At 50.2% G+C, this 18,600-nt stretch overlaps 1 protein-coding gene across 1 annotated transcript; it reads right to left on the bottom strand.

Annotated features, from left to right (window-relative positions):
* Positions 1-974: 974 nt before the first annotated feature.
* Positions 975-8,458, bottom strand: LRRC43 (leucine rich repeat containing 43). Its single transcript, XM_086474012.1, has 12 exons — positions 8,363-8,458; positions 7,992-8,270; positions 7,600-7,710; positions 7,323-7,462; positions 6,469-6,707; positions 5,580-5,758; positions 5,077-5,200; positions 4,721-4,860; positions 4,471-4,560; positions 4,002-4,199; positions 3,382-3,469; positions 975-1,129 (listed from the first exon to the last, which is right to left on the bottom strand). The coding sequence occupies exons 1-12, from the start codon at positions 8,456-8,458 to the stop codon at positions 975-977; spliced, it is 1,839 nt and encodes a 612-aa protein (XP_086330138.1).
* Positions 8,459-18,600: the final 10,142 nt, after the last annotated feature.

Here is an 18,600-nt window from a genome sequence, read left to right as displayed (position 1 = left end):
TTTCTTGGGTCCCACCGCGACCAGGTGCTGCCGGACGGGACTTGTGCACCGCACCGGCCCCGGGGAACCGCACCGGCTCCGGCCCGGGGCGCGCAGTCCGGGCTCGGAGCCCGGCGCCCCGCGGTGCCGCCCGGCGCAACACTCCCCCCCCCCCTTCCCCCCGTGCAACCCCCCGAGCGCGGGCTGCGGAGCCGCCGACACTTACCGGGAAAAGCCGCCGCCGCCGCCGCCGCCGCTGCCGCCGCCGCCGCTGCCGCGCCCTGCCCACGACGGCGGGGCGGGGGGGGGGCGGCCTCTACCGGGCAGCGCGCACCCGCGCACACGAGTACCCTGTATTGCACACTCAGTCCTGCACCCCCGCACACTGTACGCCCCGCATTGCACACCTAACCCTGCGCCAAACACACGAGCACCCCGCATTGCACACCCCACCCTGCACACCCAGTTCTGACACCCCGCATTGCACACCCAACACTGTACCACGCACACGAGCACCCCGCACTGTGCACCCCACATTGCACACCCCGCCTATCACACATAGTCCTGCACCGCGCTCACAAGCACCGCCCATTCGCCCATTGCACACCCCACATTGCACACCCAACCCCGCACCCCGTATTGCACACCCCACGTTGCACACCCAGCCCTGCACCACGCACATGAGCACCCTGCATTGCACACCATACCCTGCACACGAGCACCCTGCATTGCACACCCCAGAATGCGCACCCAGCCCTGCCCGCGCACCCAACCCAAGCACCACACTTTGCACACCCTGCCCTGCACACGAGCACCCCGCATTGCACACCCTGCCCTGCACACCGCACACCAGCACTCCTGCAGAAGCTCAGCAGCAGCCCCAGACAACCACGAGCCCCGTAGCATTTCCCAGCTCTGGCGATTCAGCTAAAACCATGATCCATGCAGCGTCCCCGTGGGTTTTATTTCCCACTCACTCTTTTGCTATGGACACATTACTGAGTCTTCCCCATGGCCGCGTTCTCCTGGCTCTGGGTACCGGCTGCCGAGGGCCACCGAAGCACCTGCATCTGGAATTGAACTGTCAGCGGCACCAGCGGGAGACCTCGACCCTCTTCCAGCTGAGCAGAGTCTTTGTTTCTTCTTTTTCCTGTGGAAAGAAGTGAATCTGTCACTGTCTTGATGAAGTAAATCACCCTAAAAGCAGCAGTGTGCAGTGGGGGAATGCCCATTGCATTAGCACTGACTTCTGGGCCTTGAGGGAAAATCTATTTGAATATGACTTTGGGTAAGACGCCCAAAAAGCATCTTTAAGCAGGCAGTTAATCTGCGTGCAGTCTTGCTTTTTGTTGTTAAGTTCCCCTATAATTCTTAGAAAAAAAAGAAAGATGCTGAAATAAGCATTTAATGGATCCTGGAAAATCAAGCGTGGGGTAAAATGAGACCTACGTGAGACTACTTCTGAAGACATCCTTCAATGTCTGGGCAAATTGTTTGCTCGAGACAAAGCTTGCTGCCTGGCCTCTTTGAGCCGTCTGGAAGGGATCCCAATTCCTCTGAGAGGACTTATTATTTGTGTGCTTTTTTTGACCGAGGGATGCAAATCAGCCTCAGCTCCCGGCTGCCAGAGCGCCGGTCCCTACACAGCCTCGCTGGACGCACGGCTGCAGCGCAGCGAGGGCTGGGAGCCATCCCCAGCGCCTCAGAGCATGGCCACTGCCACAGCTCCAAGGTGGTACGTGGTACCCAGGTGATGAGCAAGCGCCAAACCACCACGGTGCAATTCGGTGACTCACGGAGCAGCCAGCGCTTGCAGACACTGCGCTTGAACAGCCCCCAAGGCCATGTCTGCCACCAGGGCTGCAATCGGGGTGGACTTGTGAGTCATGAGCAGCCCTGGGTGTAGCAAGATGTGGGGGCAGCTGATTTTTAGGTGCTATCTTTTTGAAATATGCACTCAGTGGCCTTGCTGCGCAGCCAGCCAGCCTCTGCCTGCACAGGCATAGGGGGACACCAAATGAAGCACAAATCTCTCATCACTCTGGGTTTCCTGCAGCAGCAGTGGCTTTCTGTGCACGCACCACCATCTCCGGCCACACAACCCCCTGCAGAAGGGGTTCATTCCCGCTCAAGCCGAAGAAAGACCTGCTGCATGCACGCTGACCACTGGAGTGGAAAGGAAATAAGAAACACCACTGCTAGACTTGAGTTGGTTGACAGCAGCTAGCTCCCTGCTTCAGCAACAGTCTGAGCATATATTGCAAATACACATTTTCTTGTGGGGAGCAATACTTCAAGGAGTTTTTTTTTTATTTTTCTTCTTTTTGGGTGGCTGGGAAGACCATCAGGCTTCCTCGAGCGCAGGCACAGCCTAGGACTGCAGGGCTCTGAGACTCTCCCCAAAGATGGGGACCTCGCCATGATGGGGCACAGAAAAGCAGCCCAGAGCTCCTGGAGAAGGGGTTTAATTGCTCTCTTAAACTGGCAACTAAATCTGATGCCAGAGTGGGGACACGAGGCTCCTTTGGTGGCTCCAAGCAGTGCTGGGGAGGCCTGGCCCACTCCATGCTCTCCTTGACCCATGAACAGCTTTTCAGCATTGCCCTGCAACCCCTTCCCTCCCCCACTTCCTCCTGCTCTTGCGTTACCCCTCCAGTGTGCTGGCACGGCTATTTTGTAGTCAAAACAAGATTGCTGGAAAAATAACCTGCAGGAGGCAGGGTGAGGTTTGTCTCCAGAAGTTTAAGCAACGCTGCCAGCTGAGCAGAGTGTGAGCTTTGCACTGAGAAGACAGGGGACACCTGTCAGGGGTTGGGGTGGTCTTTTCACCACCTCTGCTGGGTGACAGCAGAGCAGGGTCTGTTCCTGGCCCTGCCATGGTCTGGCTGGGGCACCTGGGGCTCTCTGTGCATCTCATCTCTAAACCAAAAAGAACAATAAACCCCTCTGCAAAGTGCTTTGAGATGCGAGTTGGAAAAGGATGAGGACGTTATTATGCATCCCAGACAGCGCTGCCCCCAGCTGCCCGCGCCAGCACACGCCACCGGCCACATTTGGCAGCCGCAACAGTGGGCAGCACATCTCTCACCCCAAAACCTGCTTTTGCCCGTCTCCCCTGGCACACAGAGCTGGTAGGTGTGTGTCGCTCCCGGGACAGCCGTCAGCCCACCCTTGGCGCTTGTTCAGACACTGGTTCAACAAAGTGCCTGGGCGTGTGTCTAACTGTACAGCCCCCGCAGTCAATGGATGTATTCACAGCCCGAAGCTCAGGATGTGAGTAAGCGCCTTGCTCGGCAGAGCTGGGAGGGTGGCAGGGACGCGCGGCTGTCTCGGGGCCGGGCACCGCTGCTGTTTGCTCTCACACATGCCACCCTCTGCCCAGCCAGCTCCAGTCTCCGTCACCTTTGCCAGATGCCGTAGTTTTCCGGCTGGCCTGACTCTCTCTCTCTGCTTTTGTTTTTTTGCTCTCGTCTTTGCCTTTTTTCCTGTCCTGCAGAGAGAGATGTTTCCATAGTTAGGCCGTGTTGAAATTCGCTGCCCACGTTCAGTCCCGTGACAGCCATCGCCATCTGGGTTCTGTCCTCGGGATTTAAAGGGCAGAGGAAAGAGGTGAGGGGAAGCAGCAGCACAGCGAAGGGGCTGCTCCGAGAAGAGAATCCGGGAAATAGAAAGTGTCAGTACAGCTGATGCATGTTGCCATGCCAAGAGAGAGCATCAGAAGAAGCATGAGTGGTTGCTTTCATATTCTCAACCGGAAAAACAAATTCATCTATTTTCCTAGGCCCATAAAAAGTAGCAGTCCTTATTGCTAACATCACCATTAGCTAACGACACGAACAGCGACAGATGGTGCTTAGGCAGGGCTGTTTTACCCCTTTTTATGGAGAGGAGAACTGAGGCAGGGAGGGAGGGATGCCCAGGCAGAGCAGGCTGCAGGGCAGGATGTGGTGAACCCCAGCCTGCAGCGCTGCCCGTCCCCAGCAGCCCTGCCTCACTGCCCTGTCCCGGGACACACTCTTTACCTTCTCCTCCAGGCTTGGTGGCTGCTCAGTGATCAGGATCCCAAAGTCACACACAGTTGCCACCAGGTCCTCGGTGGCCAGCAGGGCTTCCAGGGCCACCCTCCCAGTGCCCAGGGTCCTCCGAATGGGAGGGTCACTGCGGAGTTCACACGGCTTCTCCTTCTTCTTTTTTTTCTGCTTGTCCCTGGGCACAGGACCCTGCAGGGCACCAGCACGAGGAAAAGCCTCAGCAGAGGATTGGGGTGCCTTTGTCAGACAGCAAGCAACCCCAACCCAGCCCCTTGCCCACCACTGCATCCAGCCGGAGATGTGTGAGGAACAGCTGCTGCCTTCCTCCCATAGCAAGAGGGGAATCTGGCCTCAAGAGGTCTGACACACCAAACTGATCGAAGAGAAGGGCCCTTGTTCCCTCATTGTTATTTTTGCAACGCAGATGTTATTTGGACATCGGTCTCTCCCAGCACCCTACCTTGGCACCATCCTTCTGCAGCCCCCGTTCTGTCTTCCTCTTTGTGACTGCTTTTTCTTTTGGATCAGCATCAACAGGCCACGAGAGCACCTGCCCGGAGAGAAAAGCTGGTGCTGCAGGGGCTGGGATGCCCGAGGACCCTGGGCCGGGGTCACCACCATCCTGGGCTGCCTTCCAGAGGCAACACAATACCACTGCCTGGCCTCCCAGCAGCTCTTTCCCCTTTCATCCCACTCTGCCGCACGCTCACCTTCTCCTCCACAACCGAGACAGTCGTTCCAGCCCCCAGGTAGGACTTCAGCCCCATTAAGTCCTTGGCAGTGTGCTCCTTCCTGTAGCTGCAGTCGATGGTGGCTGCCCAGGGCTTTCCAGGGGTGACAAACACCTTTGCTGTGTAGGGACACAAAAAAGCTCTGAGGAGAGACCTCTCCTTCCCAAGGACAGAAGGAACCCCGGGACATGACCGGTGCCAATTCTTTCATTATCCATCAGTCTCAGTAACAGTCCAGCTGCAGCCAATGCTGCGAGGGATGTCCTGATGTCACTACGTGCCAGGAAGGGCCATAAACCTGACCCTAGGGCAGAGGACTCATAATTGCTTATTACCAGAGTGGGCCTTGGGCTCCTCTGTGTCTGCAGGCTCCTGCTGGCTCTTTGTTTCTCTTGTGTCTGGAGCAGAGCTGTCCACATCCAGAGTGGCCACCACAGGACGCTGATGGATTTTCGTTACCTGGAACAGAGCGGGATCTCTTTGCAGGGCACGTCTGGCGGCATCTGCCTCAGGACCAGAGGTCACAGCTGACTCCAAAATCCCACTCCCCAGTCCACCCTCATCATGGGAAGAAGGGGCACTGGCGCCAGGGAAGGGGAGCTGTGAATGCACTCCCACGTGCAGAGCAGCACTGGGCTCCCCAAGAGGGACAGCGAACGTGGGCAGCAGGGACTTGTCCTCCCATATACGGCCACACGTGAATTCTGTCCCCAATACTGCTGCTGCCCATGCCAGGTCCATTACAAACAGTCTTGCTCCACAGCCTGGAGGTGAAGTCGTCCCCCTTGCTGTGACCTGCCACTGCCTGTTGCTTTCAGGAGCTCAATTAAGCACCAACCTCAGTGCTGCTACTGTCCTTGGTCTCCTCTCCCTCTGCAAACTCGTACGTCACGCAGTAGCTGTAGGTGATCACTGGAGCCTCGGAGCCAATCTCCAGCTGCTGACGAGCATTGGGATCAGGGACTCCCTTGACTTCCCCAACGCTCACAACCACTCGTGCTTCCCTCCTGATCAGCTCTGAAAGGAAGACAATCTTGCTACGAAGATGCAGCATGCTCCTTCCAGAGCGAGGAAGGCACAGAGCCAGAGGAAACCTCCAGGACACCGTGTCCCACCACCTGGCATCCCTCCCTGCCACCCTCTGCAAACGCTGTGACAAGCCACTGCCACACGGGGTCACTCCAAAGCCATGCAAACATCTCCTGCCTTGGTTGCTTTGCCTCCCTGGTTAACATTCTAGACTTCAAAAAAGAGCACAAATTTATTCAGTAGGGGCCATCAAGAGGGGCTTCCCAGCCCCCTGCTCTCAGTCAGGGATGTGCCACGCTGCAGAAGTGGCACCGCTTCATGCTGACAGTGCAGCACCCATGTGAGCATCTTCTCCAGGGGAGATGTTCCTCTTTCAGCAGCTCAAGAGGGAAACGGACTGTCTGAAACCAGACGGTATTGAGGAAGCAAAGATGGGGGGCAGGCCGTGACGCTGAGGCAGTGCTTAGGACTATGTTGTTCTTGCAGTTTTTGGACCTGACTAAGGCTAAAACTACCTCGATTGTCATTACACTGCTGCAGGGTCAAATAGCACAGAGAAAGATCTCCATTTGAGGAGAGGCAAGAAGGAGGTCAATACTGGATCCAGAGTTTGTCCTGAGGACTCCTAGCTCAACCACAATGAAACCACCTCCCAAATCACGAAGTCGGCATGGACAAATTCAAAGGCGAAGGCTCACCTGGCTGCCTTGCCAAACCGTGGAACTGGTGCCTCTCATCAGGCCCTATGTGGATGTCATCGAGGACGGAGAGCTTGGGCAGGCTGTCCACAAGGACGCCTCTGTAAGCGGGAATGAGAGCCAGCGGGTTCCCTTGGAGCACCAGGATGCGGAGCTTCTGCAGACTGGACAATTGGGAGACCAGCCCCAGCAGATCCGTGAAGCTGTTAAAGCTCAGGTCAAGAGAGACAAGATTTGGCCTAAGGAGAGAACCCAGAGAAGAAGGTTAGGCAAACATCATCTATTTGAGGATAGAGAGCTACTGCCCCGGATCAAAAAAAAGAAACAAAAATTGTGTTTCCTCAGCACAAACTAGATCAAACTGGGGAATCCAATGGTACAACCTCAAGAGGCCACTTCCAAATTCCTGAGTCATATGGCCCATTGCCAGTCTGCCTCACAACTCAAAAACATGTTTCTTTAGCATCCATTAACTACCCCACTGCATCACTCGGAGATGCAGCCTGAGCGTTAGATCGTTCCCAGGGCAGACTCAAAGCAGGGGCTTTGGGAAGGGCACGGAAAACAGAAGCTGCTCAGGGACGTGGGAACTGCAGTGGGGAGGGTGTCAAGGCAGTTCCTCAGGCAATCTCCCCATTCCACATCTTCGCTACAGACCAAGACAACCTCTGAGCATGAGACAGAAGCCAACAAACAGAGAGGCTGCTCTGCACAGGCAGTGGACAGAGAGCAAAGAAACAACCCTGCTGAAGGGCTGCAATTTCCTAACATGGGCCACCTTGGTGCCTTGAGGTCATCTGCTCACATCTGCCCACCTCCCTTTTCAGGAGCCCGTGTTCAGCCTGCGGCGTTACCAGAAGGCTGCGGTGAGGTACTTGTCCTGTGAAGGGCCGCACAGCCTGTTGTATCCCAGCCCCAAGTGCTGCAGCTTCGGAGGAGGCTGAGCACACAGGTCCTGCAGATCATCCACAGCGTTGCAGCAGAGCTCCAGGACCTGCCCGGGACAGAAGGAACAACAAACACCCTTTGCAATGAGCTGTTCCTGGCAATCCCTTGAGCTGTTCGGCTTGCACTGTGTTCCCAGATGGGACTTGCTTCCCATCCCGCCATCGCAAGGCCCTGCTCGCTCACCTTCAGTGTCCGGGGCAGGTTGGCCGAGGTTATCCGTCTGATCTGGTTGGCACTGAGGATGAGCTCCTCCAGCTGCTTTAACTGCAACAGACCCTTGTCAACCTCCTCCACCTACAAAGAGATAGATTTGGCCAACATGCCCCCGAGTCACCTCATGGCCAAGGTGACATGGACACGTAGCATTGATCCACGTGACATATATGTAACATGGATTAGTGCAATACGCTGGGTGGGGGTGCCAGTAGCCCTACCCCAGCTGCAATAGTGGCATCTGAGAAGACCCTGGGATGGGGAAGGTGTCCTTTTCCCAGGATGTTTTCCCTCCCAACAGGAAGACATGGTTTCCTGCCCTGGAGATAGGTAGCTTTATGTGCACCAGCAGCTGAACTTACTCCCTTGCCAACGATCCGCAGGGACCTGAGGACCTGGAAGACGTTGGAGCCGCGGACGAGCTCAGGCGTCAGCACGGCCATTTCCCGCAGGCGCTGGTCCTGGGGGCTGCAGTCCGGTGGCAGGGCCCAGGGGCTGTGCTGGTCGCTCAGCAGCTCCAGCAGCACCTCAGGGCTCTCCTCGCCCAGTGGCAGGGCCTCCTCCTCCTGCCCGGCTGGGTCTGCCCCCAGCCCCGGCCGACCTCTGCGGGGGCTTGTGTGTGCATCAAAGCCGGACTTGTTCTGCAGGGAGGGAGAGGGGAGAGGCAGTGACGGGCCTGCAGACCGCAGACACCCCCACAACATCCCATGGCTGTGCCCCCCTGGCCCCCTACCCAGCTGCCAAGGCCGCAGGGGAAGTCCTGCAGACCCAGGTGCCGCAGGTGCTCCCAAAAAGCAGCCGAGAAGTTGCAGCGACTGGGTGCTGCCATCCAGCCCCAGCCCAGCAGCGAATTCCCTGGCTCGGTGCCATGCGTCCCTGTCGCTAGGAGATGGTGGGGACGCAGAAGCCCTGGAGACCAGGGACCAAGCTGTGCAAGCAGGGCCGCAGACGAGCCTGGGACTGGAACGAGCTTCCCAGGCTGAGACTAAATCCCTGGTTCTCTAGATCTCCCCCTGTATTCTGGGGGCTACTCCCCACCAGGGGAAAATTGGGCAGCCTCGTGAAGCATTTGCAGGGCGCAGCGTCAGCCCTGTCCCCTGGCCAAGGACCCGTGACATGGCATTTGCCATTTCACTTATCTACATCCTGAGTGTCACTCAAGTTTCGGGGAGGAAGCAGTTAGGTTCGCAGTTAGCTGTAAAAGCACTGCTGTTCCTTCACGTTGAGGGTGCAGCCACCACAGCAGCACAAGACGATCGGAAAACAAAGTTCAAACCTAAAAATACCGGCTCCTACACTTGGAAAAAGTAGATGAGCCCCAGGAAGAAAAGTCACAGCTCTGTCTCAGGTCAGATTCAGGTCTCTGTGCTCTGAGGTTTACTTGCTTTTTCCAGGAATAGGTGTTGAGGCAATGGCTACAAATTCCATTTCAGGGAGCCTACGGAGCAGCCTGTGTCAGCAAAACTTCACCAAATGAATTGCAGGTGGTCTGTGGCATCTGGCAATTACGTGGTGGAAAGCTGAACTTCCACTCGTGTTGGGTTTTACAGGACGGATGCCGATCTGCTCCCTTATCAGCTCAGCAGCTTATCACAGCCGTGTACAGATAGGAAAGGATGTGCAGAGCATGCACACGCTGAGAGACAGTGGCCTGCCATGGAGTGGAATAACCAGGCAAACTGCTCTCCTCAGCTCAGTAGAAAATGAAGTCAAATCTTCTAAAAATCTTTGAAAGAGTGTTACCAGTGGTTGAATTGTGTTTCGTGGAAAAGCCAAGCTGTAAGAATGCTGCTTCTCTCGCTTGTATCTCTGTTACCAATAACTGGGCCCCGTTCCCACCGGTGCTGCACAAAGGGCCCCGTTCCCACCGTTCCCTGCTCTGGGAGGAAGACTGGCTGCGATTCCTTGTCTGTCCTCTCTGGCCGTACCCATCTGGGGCAGGTGGAAGGGGACTGGCAGTGCCTGCTGCCCAGTGGTCTCTTGTACATGCAAGCTCACACGCCTTCCACGCATCTTGCAACGCACTGTGGGGCACTAACCTGCTGCATCTGCTTTTTGGTGCTTCCAACCAAGCACCCCTCCGAGATGGCCCTTATACCTGAAAGGAGCCATCTGTATTTATCATTGTCTTCCTAGAGACGTTCCTAAAGAACACCCTGCACAAAGAAGCATATCTCTTTCTCTCTCCTCTCCATTTTACCCCCAAATCATAATAAAAACCTCCAATAAAAAAAAAGTGTCTGCCAGAACTGTCCTGTTCTGGTTCTTCTCAAGCACTCTGCTGTACTGTCTGCTGCCTCACACCGTAGGCCATGACAACTCCTTCTCTTTCTTTGCATTATTTAGCGCCTGGGAACATGGGTCGTGCAAGAAGAAATGCATCCCTGTGGGACGGCTGCATCCCTCTGCTCAGCTGTCCGGGGCTCCCTCGCAGCAGGTGGCAGAACCACGTTGTTTGTGAATCTCTGTTGTTGTGGCTTCAAGCAAACAACTGAGGCCTGAAGTTACAGGCTGGTGGGACCTGAGTGCAACGTGCTACAGGGGAAATGTCTGTTCCCATTTCAGTCCTTGGGAATCAGTTCAGCCCAGAGAACAGTCCTTGTACCAGTCCCTTCGGAGGAGTTCATGCACACACCAAGCTTTTTCTTTTCAGAGACAGATTATTTCATGTGGAAAAGGGAACTGATTATTTTGCCACCAAGTGTCGTTCCTCGGAAGTTTTCTGGTGACTTTACAAATGTCCATTTTTCAGTCGATAACTACCTTTCAGGCATATCTTTTATCCCAGGGGTGGGAAGCACAAATGTGTTTGTGTCACTTTACATTTTCACAAAGGTATGCTCATAGGGGTTCCCTGTGCCCTCCTTTCTGTCCTAAATTATCAGTCATTCTGCAGGTCCTCTTCTGATTGCAGCCTCATACTTGTAAATCCTGGGAACGATTTTTCTCTGTTTTGGCATGTATGAGAATTTCCTGAATTTAGTTACTGGAAATGGAAAATAGCCTCAGGGGACTTCGATGGGTGACAGAGATGAGATCCTGGACATCCTCTGCTGGGTTACGTGAGGGGGCACACCTCGGGGACAGGGCCTTACAGACACCCAGCAAAAGGATATACCTGCTGACCTGGAGGCCTGACCTGCCTTGCACACATGCCCCTCATGGCTTTTTCACTGCCAGCAGTAGCCCACTCTTAACACTGACCCTGCAGGAGAAGGCTGCTGGCTTTGCACACCAAGGATGTGCTTGTGTGCTCCAACCATGTGGTTTTTTTTTTTTAAAAAAAACCAAAATAAAATGAAAAACACAACAGAGTTTATGTTCTAATTCCTACATTTTGGAGAGCCCAAGGGTTTAGATGGGATGGGTAAGCCAGGCATCCTGAACTCCTAGTCAAACAGATGACACAGGACAGTATCAGTTTGAAACTGCATCTAGATCACAATCAGTGAGGACGCATTTGAACCAACTTTTGATGTAATCTTTCAAAAAAAAAAAAAAAAAAAAAACCAACCCAAACTATCACCCACAAAAAAAATCCACCCATGGGGGAGCCACTGACGCAAAACTCCATGGTACTTAAATGCAGCTTGACTGTCCACCTCCACAGCACTCCAGGCAACAAGGAGCTTGAACGCCAACATCCAGCCAGCTTTTGGCCAAGCCAGCTGCTCTCCAAGCCCGCCATGAAACGCCAAGCAGGTGGGTGCGACTTACCTTGCTCTGCATTCTAAGGTTGCATTGATGTTCATCGCTAGCTCAGCCACTTAATGGCTATACGCTTTAGAAATTTAGCATGCTGCACAAAACCAGGAAGTTCTGCAAAAATGATGTAGAGGCTTGAGACTAATCATTGTATTCTTTCTACATTTCCTTGGTTTTTTTGTCTTTCCCCTCTTCATTTGAATGCAGAGATCAACAGGTTTGCAGTCTTCTTCTTCTGTTCACTCCTTCCTTTGGGCTCCTTGGCACCAACAGTCACCTCAGAAGAAAGCAAAACTACTACAGGACAGAAGCAGAAGCATTTTACTACCAGAATAAAGCCTTTAGCATCAGTGATAGAAAAGCAAGCAACACTCTTGTTTAAAAACTACGTAAGTGTACTATTTTGCATTTGCTGTGTATATGTCTGTGGAGAAATCTCTTGAATTATTATAAAACACTAGACAGGCCATCAGAAAAGAAGTATTTGGGTTAGAACCTAAAATAGTCTCTTCTCTGTATTCCATACAAGAAGGAAAGCATTCACATCGCGTTATTTTAGGACAGAGTTGAAGCAATGTCTAGGACAGCTGGGGAAAGCTTGGGCAACTTTGCCTCAGCTAACTGCTAGCTGTGATCTTCCAGACTAAATGCATTGGTCCTTCTTGGTCTCCTGAGTCACACTGGGCTTGAAGCAGGCATCTTTTGGGGGGAAACTAGTCAGATGACTGGAAGCACAGAGAGAGTTGCCTTGTTCTTTGGTCTGATCCTAGTACTACAGGAGCACTTCTGCTGAAAATCCTTTCCTTGGAGATGGTAAAATGTGCATTGAACACAAGCGTCGATGCTTCAGACAAATTTCAATTCCTGGCAACGTGTTCTCAGGAGTACGTTGATAAAAAAATCAGTGTAAACATTTCCCCTCAATTCATTCTTGGAGTCAAAACCATCTCCGCTGAAACAGATGAAAACATGCTCAGGCTGAAGGAAATCTCTTGCATGAGTAAATTTTGCCCATGTGGCAAAGAAAAAAAAAAATTTAAAAAAAGACTTAGAAAAGCTGAAAACAAAGCCAAGCAGGCTGTTGAGATAGAAAGGGCTGCACAGTCACAGCCATGGACAGTGTGCAATGCCGACCCGATAAAAGGAGCGTAGGTGTCAATACAGCGATTGAACAGTAACAAAATACCCAGGCTCAGCCAATCTGAGAGAGAGGTGTGTATGTGCTAGGCAGTCAAACGGGAAGCAACTACCAGGAAAGATGTAAACCGAAAGATGAATGATTTCTCTCTCCTCTTCCTCCCCTGCAGAATGCGTGTAGCTCTGTAACACCCAAAACGGCGAGCTGGCTAACTGCTGACTCCCAAGCCAAAGACATGGTGGAGAAAATACCCGAATGCCCAGCTTTTGACGCAGATTGCTGCATTTTCCACATTTTTTACAACATTTTGCAAAACCTGAGAGGCGATATAGAATTAATCTGTGGTAAGGATGTAACTCTGTTTGTCGATGCAAATATCAACCAGCTAAATGTGCCACTGAGTGAGCGAGCTGCGCTTTACACCTGCAAGAACAAGGGCCTTCTGCAGATGGATCATAGTCAGGTCCAAACGATGAAAGTGGCAGAGAAGAAGATGTACATCTGGCAGGTTTTACAGAAATATGAACAGCTTATGCAAAATACAACAAAAATGTACTCTTCAGGAAAAATGTAATATGCCAGGATGAAAAAATAACTTTAAGATACTAGAGACTTGGCTAAATGTGACCTACCAGTAGTTATGTGATCAGTTTGATGCCAGGAACAACATCGATAATGTACTTGCTATTCTACTTATTATAACTATATAATCTAGTTTAATATTTAAAGGATGAATGTCTTAAATTATTGATCCTATTTATTATAAAACTATTTATACTGTTCTATGTGCAACAGCATATAAAATGGATGGACTAATGTAAGTCAGTGATTTAATTAACCAATCATGACATAAATAAGCAAACAGGAAAGCACGATTTCAGTAATTTTAATGTTATTTATATTTTTGTCTCACAATTATTTTTCAAATGAAAAGTTGTCAGTAGACTGATTTTGTACTTCTCTCTGCTAGTGAATTGTATTTATGAATTTATATAACACATCTATTTTTATAAATTTATTTAAGCAACTACATAGTTTATATATATTTATTCGGATTTTTAACTTTTATATTTTAATACTGAAAGGAATGAATCATATATTGCTACTTAGGTGAATGGTTTTTCTCATTTTCTGTCATTATATTTGGATAGAACCTGGAATGTCATTAAAATGAGATTAAATAAAACTAGTGTTGTTGGATTCTCTTTTTATTATGTAATTCTTTTTTACAATATTTTTTTACACTGAAAACCTGATGTTTCATTAAACAGCAAATTGAACTAGTGTTTCTGATCCTCATGGTAAAGATCTTAGGAACAGCACATATCCTCCTCTCCTATCCATTTTTCTTCATAGACATGAAGCAGTTCTGTTTCTTAAGTTCCTAACTGGTTTCTCATTTAGATTCACTAGTGGGTAAATTACTCTTCTGAAGGCTGAATTATTGTGGTTTTGGAGTCTGGTTTGAGTTTACAAGTTTTTGTGGTTCAGGGCCAGCACCAGCTCTGCTGTGAACAGGCTGGATTAGCTCAGACACAACCACCACACGGAAACGTGGCTGAGCTCCTTACTGCTCCTGGAGCTGGTAGCGGAGCAAAGACACAAATGGTCTAGGAGCAAAAGGACTTGTCATAGACTTGTTTTTCCTTTGTTTCATATCAACTCCTGATTAGCTCAAATAATGGGAAGCTTAATAATAATACAATTATTTTAGTCTAAATTACCATACAAAGTTCAAGCCAGTATAAGCGTTAGAATCAGTTACAAAATTAACATTACTTATCTAGAAAAAAAAAATTGTTCCAAAATTTAACATTATTTAGCTATATAAAAAAAATCATTTGACTTGAAACAGCCACTTAAAACGCAAGTGAAGGATTACTCCTCTTCCTGCTGCCATCCCCTGTGTTCACCGATGGTGGTCCATACCAGCACACAGCTCTGTGGGCTGACTTCGCTCATGAGTACTCAGAGCTGTGCTCTGAACGTCCAGGGAATTACAGCTGGATTGAGCCTCTGCGTCCCAGTGCTCCTTCTCTGCAAGGCTGTGAAAAGCCCAAGAGGAGGTGGAGCGAGGGATTTTCATATCAGTTCACCTCCTTCATCCTCCTTTCAAATCATCTCTATGCAAAACACATTGGTGCCCAGCTCACCCTTCTGGTGTGATGGTTCAAGATGGTGCCATTAGTGCCAAGGCAGCTGTAGCTCTTCCTCCTCCCGTTGCTGGAGAACTGTCCCTGTTCAGCCACAACTTCTTCAGGAAGAGTGGCTTCTTGACATCAACTGAGTCACTGCCCAGCCCCCTAAAAGCACCAGTTTGGGGAGCATCCTAGAAAAGTATTCCTGTTCCCAAGTATTCTAGTTTCCCCAGCAGAGGGACCAAGCTGCTTGCTGGAGCCAAGGAAAGAATTCCTCCCGAATGGAACCAATTTCAGACACCACTATGGAGATGTCACGTAGTGGTGACAGGCAGAAGGATGTGGGCAGATCTGAGACCGTTACCCTGGTTTCTAATGTCAACACAAGCAGCATGGCTCTCTGTTAGCCACACACTGACACACCTTGAATTCAAAGAATGTTTTAATAAACCACCTCTCTGACCTGTGTGAGCTCCATGCAAGCACGCCAAATACGAAAGTGGGTATTTGCTTATGATGCCTCCTGTATCAGAAAGGCACCTGCCAGTCCAGGAAGTCTCCATGCTAACCCCTGTGAGTGGCAGACACACACCGGTGGCTGGGGCACTCTCTCAAACTACTCTACTTAGTTCCAGGTCTACCAATTTTTCCAGGGTCCAAAAGGTGTAATTTCAACCATATATCCTTCATTTTCAATAGAGAAAGAAGAGCAAATGGAAAAGGATTGCTGACTGGGGATGGGCTTATCCCAAGGCCGAAGCAACATCTGCTGACCTTATCAATTACAGTCAGCAAACCACTACAATCAGGAAGACATTTACATCCTGAGGGCTTAGACATCACCGGTTCCAATGGCTGACACAAACCACTTAAACCTTGCTGAACCAGAGGATTATACAGGGCCACTCCCTGCGGTTTTCTCTCATGCACATCTTTTCCTTCACCTCCTGAATATGTAAATAGCTAAATGAAAGTGTTTTCCTTGGAAAGGGAAACAGATTTCCTCAGAAGTTCAAATGAGATGTTAAAGTGAGTCAGATGGTCTGTCCCAATTCGCATCATGGGAAGATCAACCTGAAAAAGTTGTTCCTCCTCATGGGAGCACAGAATTGTACCGCCAGCCCTGGAGACTCAGTTCGCCTCAAGAGGCTGAGCTCATGCACATGGGATGAACGCCTGAAGGAGGGAGACCCAGGCTTACGCAAAACTGTGGCAAGACACTGTTCTCCTCAGGTGTGCTTGAAAGAGAAGGGTGCTTTGCCACAAACATTCAGGATGCAGCAAGGCAGATTGATGTTCTGGTATCAGCCAACCTAACTTCAAAGGGCTGAGGTCAGGAAGTGATGACCAGCACCTCCCTGGGGAGTCAGAACGGGAGGGTAAGTGCAGACATAGGCAAGCGAGACAGAAACAGCAGCTGCACATAGCATGATGCACAAAGTGACACAACTGCATCACTAAAGCACTTCTGACATCTGCATTAGGCTCACTTCCGCAAGCTCCTACAGCAAACAGACACTGATGTTGTCAGAGTGTATTTAGGTTCTGTAGGCAGCCTATGGATGTGTGGCTGCTCAGGCACTGTCTTTCATCTATCCTGATACGGTTGGTTCCCTTTCAACCTCGGCCAGAGGTAGAGGCTTCTTCTTTGAAAAGTTCTTCCCACTTCTCTGAGAAGATGGGGCAGCTTCAGAAAACGGAGGGACATTAAACAGGTTAGTGTCACATGTTGGATGACTGAGCTTGGACTGCACAGTACAGAGAACACGAGAGCCAACACCAGCCCTAATGCAGAGGTGGCTGTGTCGCTTCCTTTGTAAAAGATTCTCAGGGCCTCTGCTGCCCATGCCAAGGTAGTGCTCAAAAGCTCATGCTGAAGCCGAGATTCTCAAAAGATGACTTGAGCATTCACAGGGAGAAAGGCTCAGACCAGTCACTCCCAAGAGAAGACTACCAGCCCGACAGAACAGTGTGAGAACATGTGCAGATCTGTATCCTTCCTGGTACATGAACATCAGGGCTCAGATAAATCCTCCTCAGCCCCGGAGCACTGGAAGTTGGGGAATACATCTGCACCACATGGTGCACCCCTGCTGTGATAACGAAGCGGTCACTGGCAAAGCTTTCTTGACAAGCAGTTCCCCATTTATCCTGACTGAAAATGTAGCTGTTGACTTTCAAGGCCTATGAGGAATGAACAGTTGAGACAGAGGAGTCACAGATGGACTTTGTAAGAAGTGTCAAAAAGGCAGCAGCAGGACTTAAGAGACATGACAAGTCTAATCTTTTGTGGGTTTGTTTCCATTTTGTGATGGAAAGGCGTTGGGGTTTGTGATACTCGCACCTTGTTCCGAGACAGGAACCTGTTAAACATCTCTCTGGATGACCACAGGGACTCTTCTGCGTCTGCACACAGGGAACGTGTACCCAACATCCAACTACTCATTGACTGCCCACCTGGTGACGAGCATGCTCAGGAGGAGAAAGTCCTCAGGGATGAGAACAGGCATAGAAGAGCTCCTGAGGGTAAATACAGGTTAAAAAAAAAAAAAAAGTCTAGTGACATTGCTTTCCATTCTTTTACATATAAAGCAAGCCCTGGGCTGCTTGCCCACTGAAGTGCCAACTAGAAGTGATTTCATTTGGCATAATTTCCATACAGCAAATGGAGGTCTACTTTTAGGACTGTTCAAGGATTAGCAGAATCAGCCACAAAAATAAGCCATTTCAATAACTGTCTTTTGGCATATCAGCTACAGTTTCAGCCTCACTGAAATTACCACAAAATCACTAGTAAAGAAACTGCGTTCTCTAGCCGCAGCTTCCTCCCAGAGATGTTTGATAGCATCACTGCAGTAACATTGGCATTTGTATGCTTGGTCGAGAGTGAAGTCAGGCTGAAGAGTGGGTTTATCAGTGTTTAAATAGCAGTGAAGAATCACTGCCTTCTACCAAAATGCTTTATGTGAGATTAAGCTAGAGATATTAAAAAAATTAAATGCAAACAGAGTAAGAAAACTGCTATAGCTTCTCCTGGAACCACAGGCCTGACTCATCAAAAGTTCTCATACGCTATATTAAGTCAAAGCCACCAATCACAAGCATGAGATCAACCAGCATCAACTCTTGTGCAATGACTAAAATAAAATCCTTCTTTTCAGTCATCTATTACCTTTCACTTCAACTAGAGTCTTCTACTGGGCAAGAAAAAACAATATACCAATGAGGTGACAACTGAAGCACCGAACTGAAGTGTCCTACCGCGGAAAACCAAAAATGAGTCATTAAAGGCAAAGATAAAATGCTGTTTGCTTCATTTTTTTAAATGGACTTAAGCAGTTCAGTGCCCAACACTGACATCAATTCCATGGGAATACCGTGTTATCCAACCTCAGCACTGCTCTGTGGAGTCCACTGTCCAAGCACTATGTCAGCCAAGAGCCCCAAATCCAAGCCTGCGAGAAAATAAGACCATCAGGGCTCAAGGCACTGGTGCAGCCCCTACAGGCTTAAGAGTTTTACCTTTCTTAGAGAAATACCAGTGCTACCTTTGAATTACTAGCCTGTTAAAACTAGGTGCAGAAATAAATAGATGTTTTTCTGCTTAGTTTTGTCAAAAGAGCTCCCTTTCACTGTTATGCTTAATATAATTAACAACAGTAAGGGTCTGATCACTTTAGGAACACATCAGAACGTCAATACGTTTGGAAAATTACGTTATGCAAAATGTGAAAGGGCAGGCTCACTGGTCATTTAGGGTGAAGAAACACGTGCACGCTGCAGACACCTGGACTCACAGAGAAGGTACTTTGGCGAGACCGGGAACAACCCAGCACAGAGCAAATACAGCCTGGTGGCCAATGCAGGAGAAAAAGAAAACCCTTTTAAGCTCTAAGTTTGTCAGAGTGAGCTGATTCTTTCAGTCAAGAAGGGTCCAAGAGGCATCGAGTTTCTCATAAGGAGTCCAAGCTTCAGAAGCTCAACAGAGGA

The sequence above is a fragment of the Leptosomus discolor genome, chromosome 16 (assembly GCF_034619465.1).
Source record: "Leptosomus discolor isolate bLepDis1 chromosome 16, bLepDis1.hap2, whole genome shotgun sequence".
Taxonomy (NCBI): domain Eukaryota; kingdom Metazoa; phylum Chordata; class Aves; order Leptosomiformes; family Leptosomidae; genus Leptosomus; species Leptosomus discolor.
This window is presented reverse-complemented; position numbering and strand designations above follow the sequence as displayed.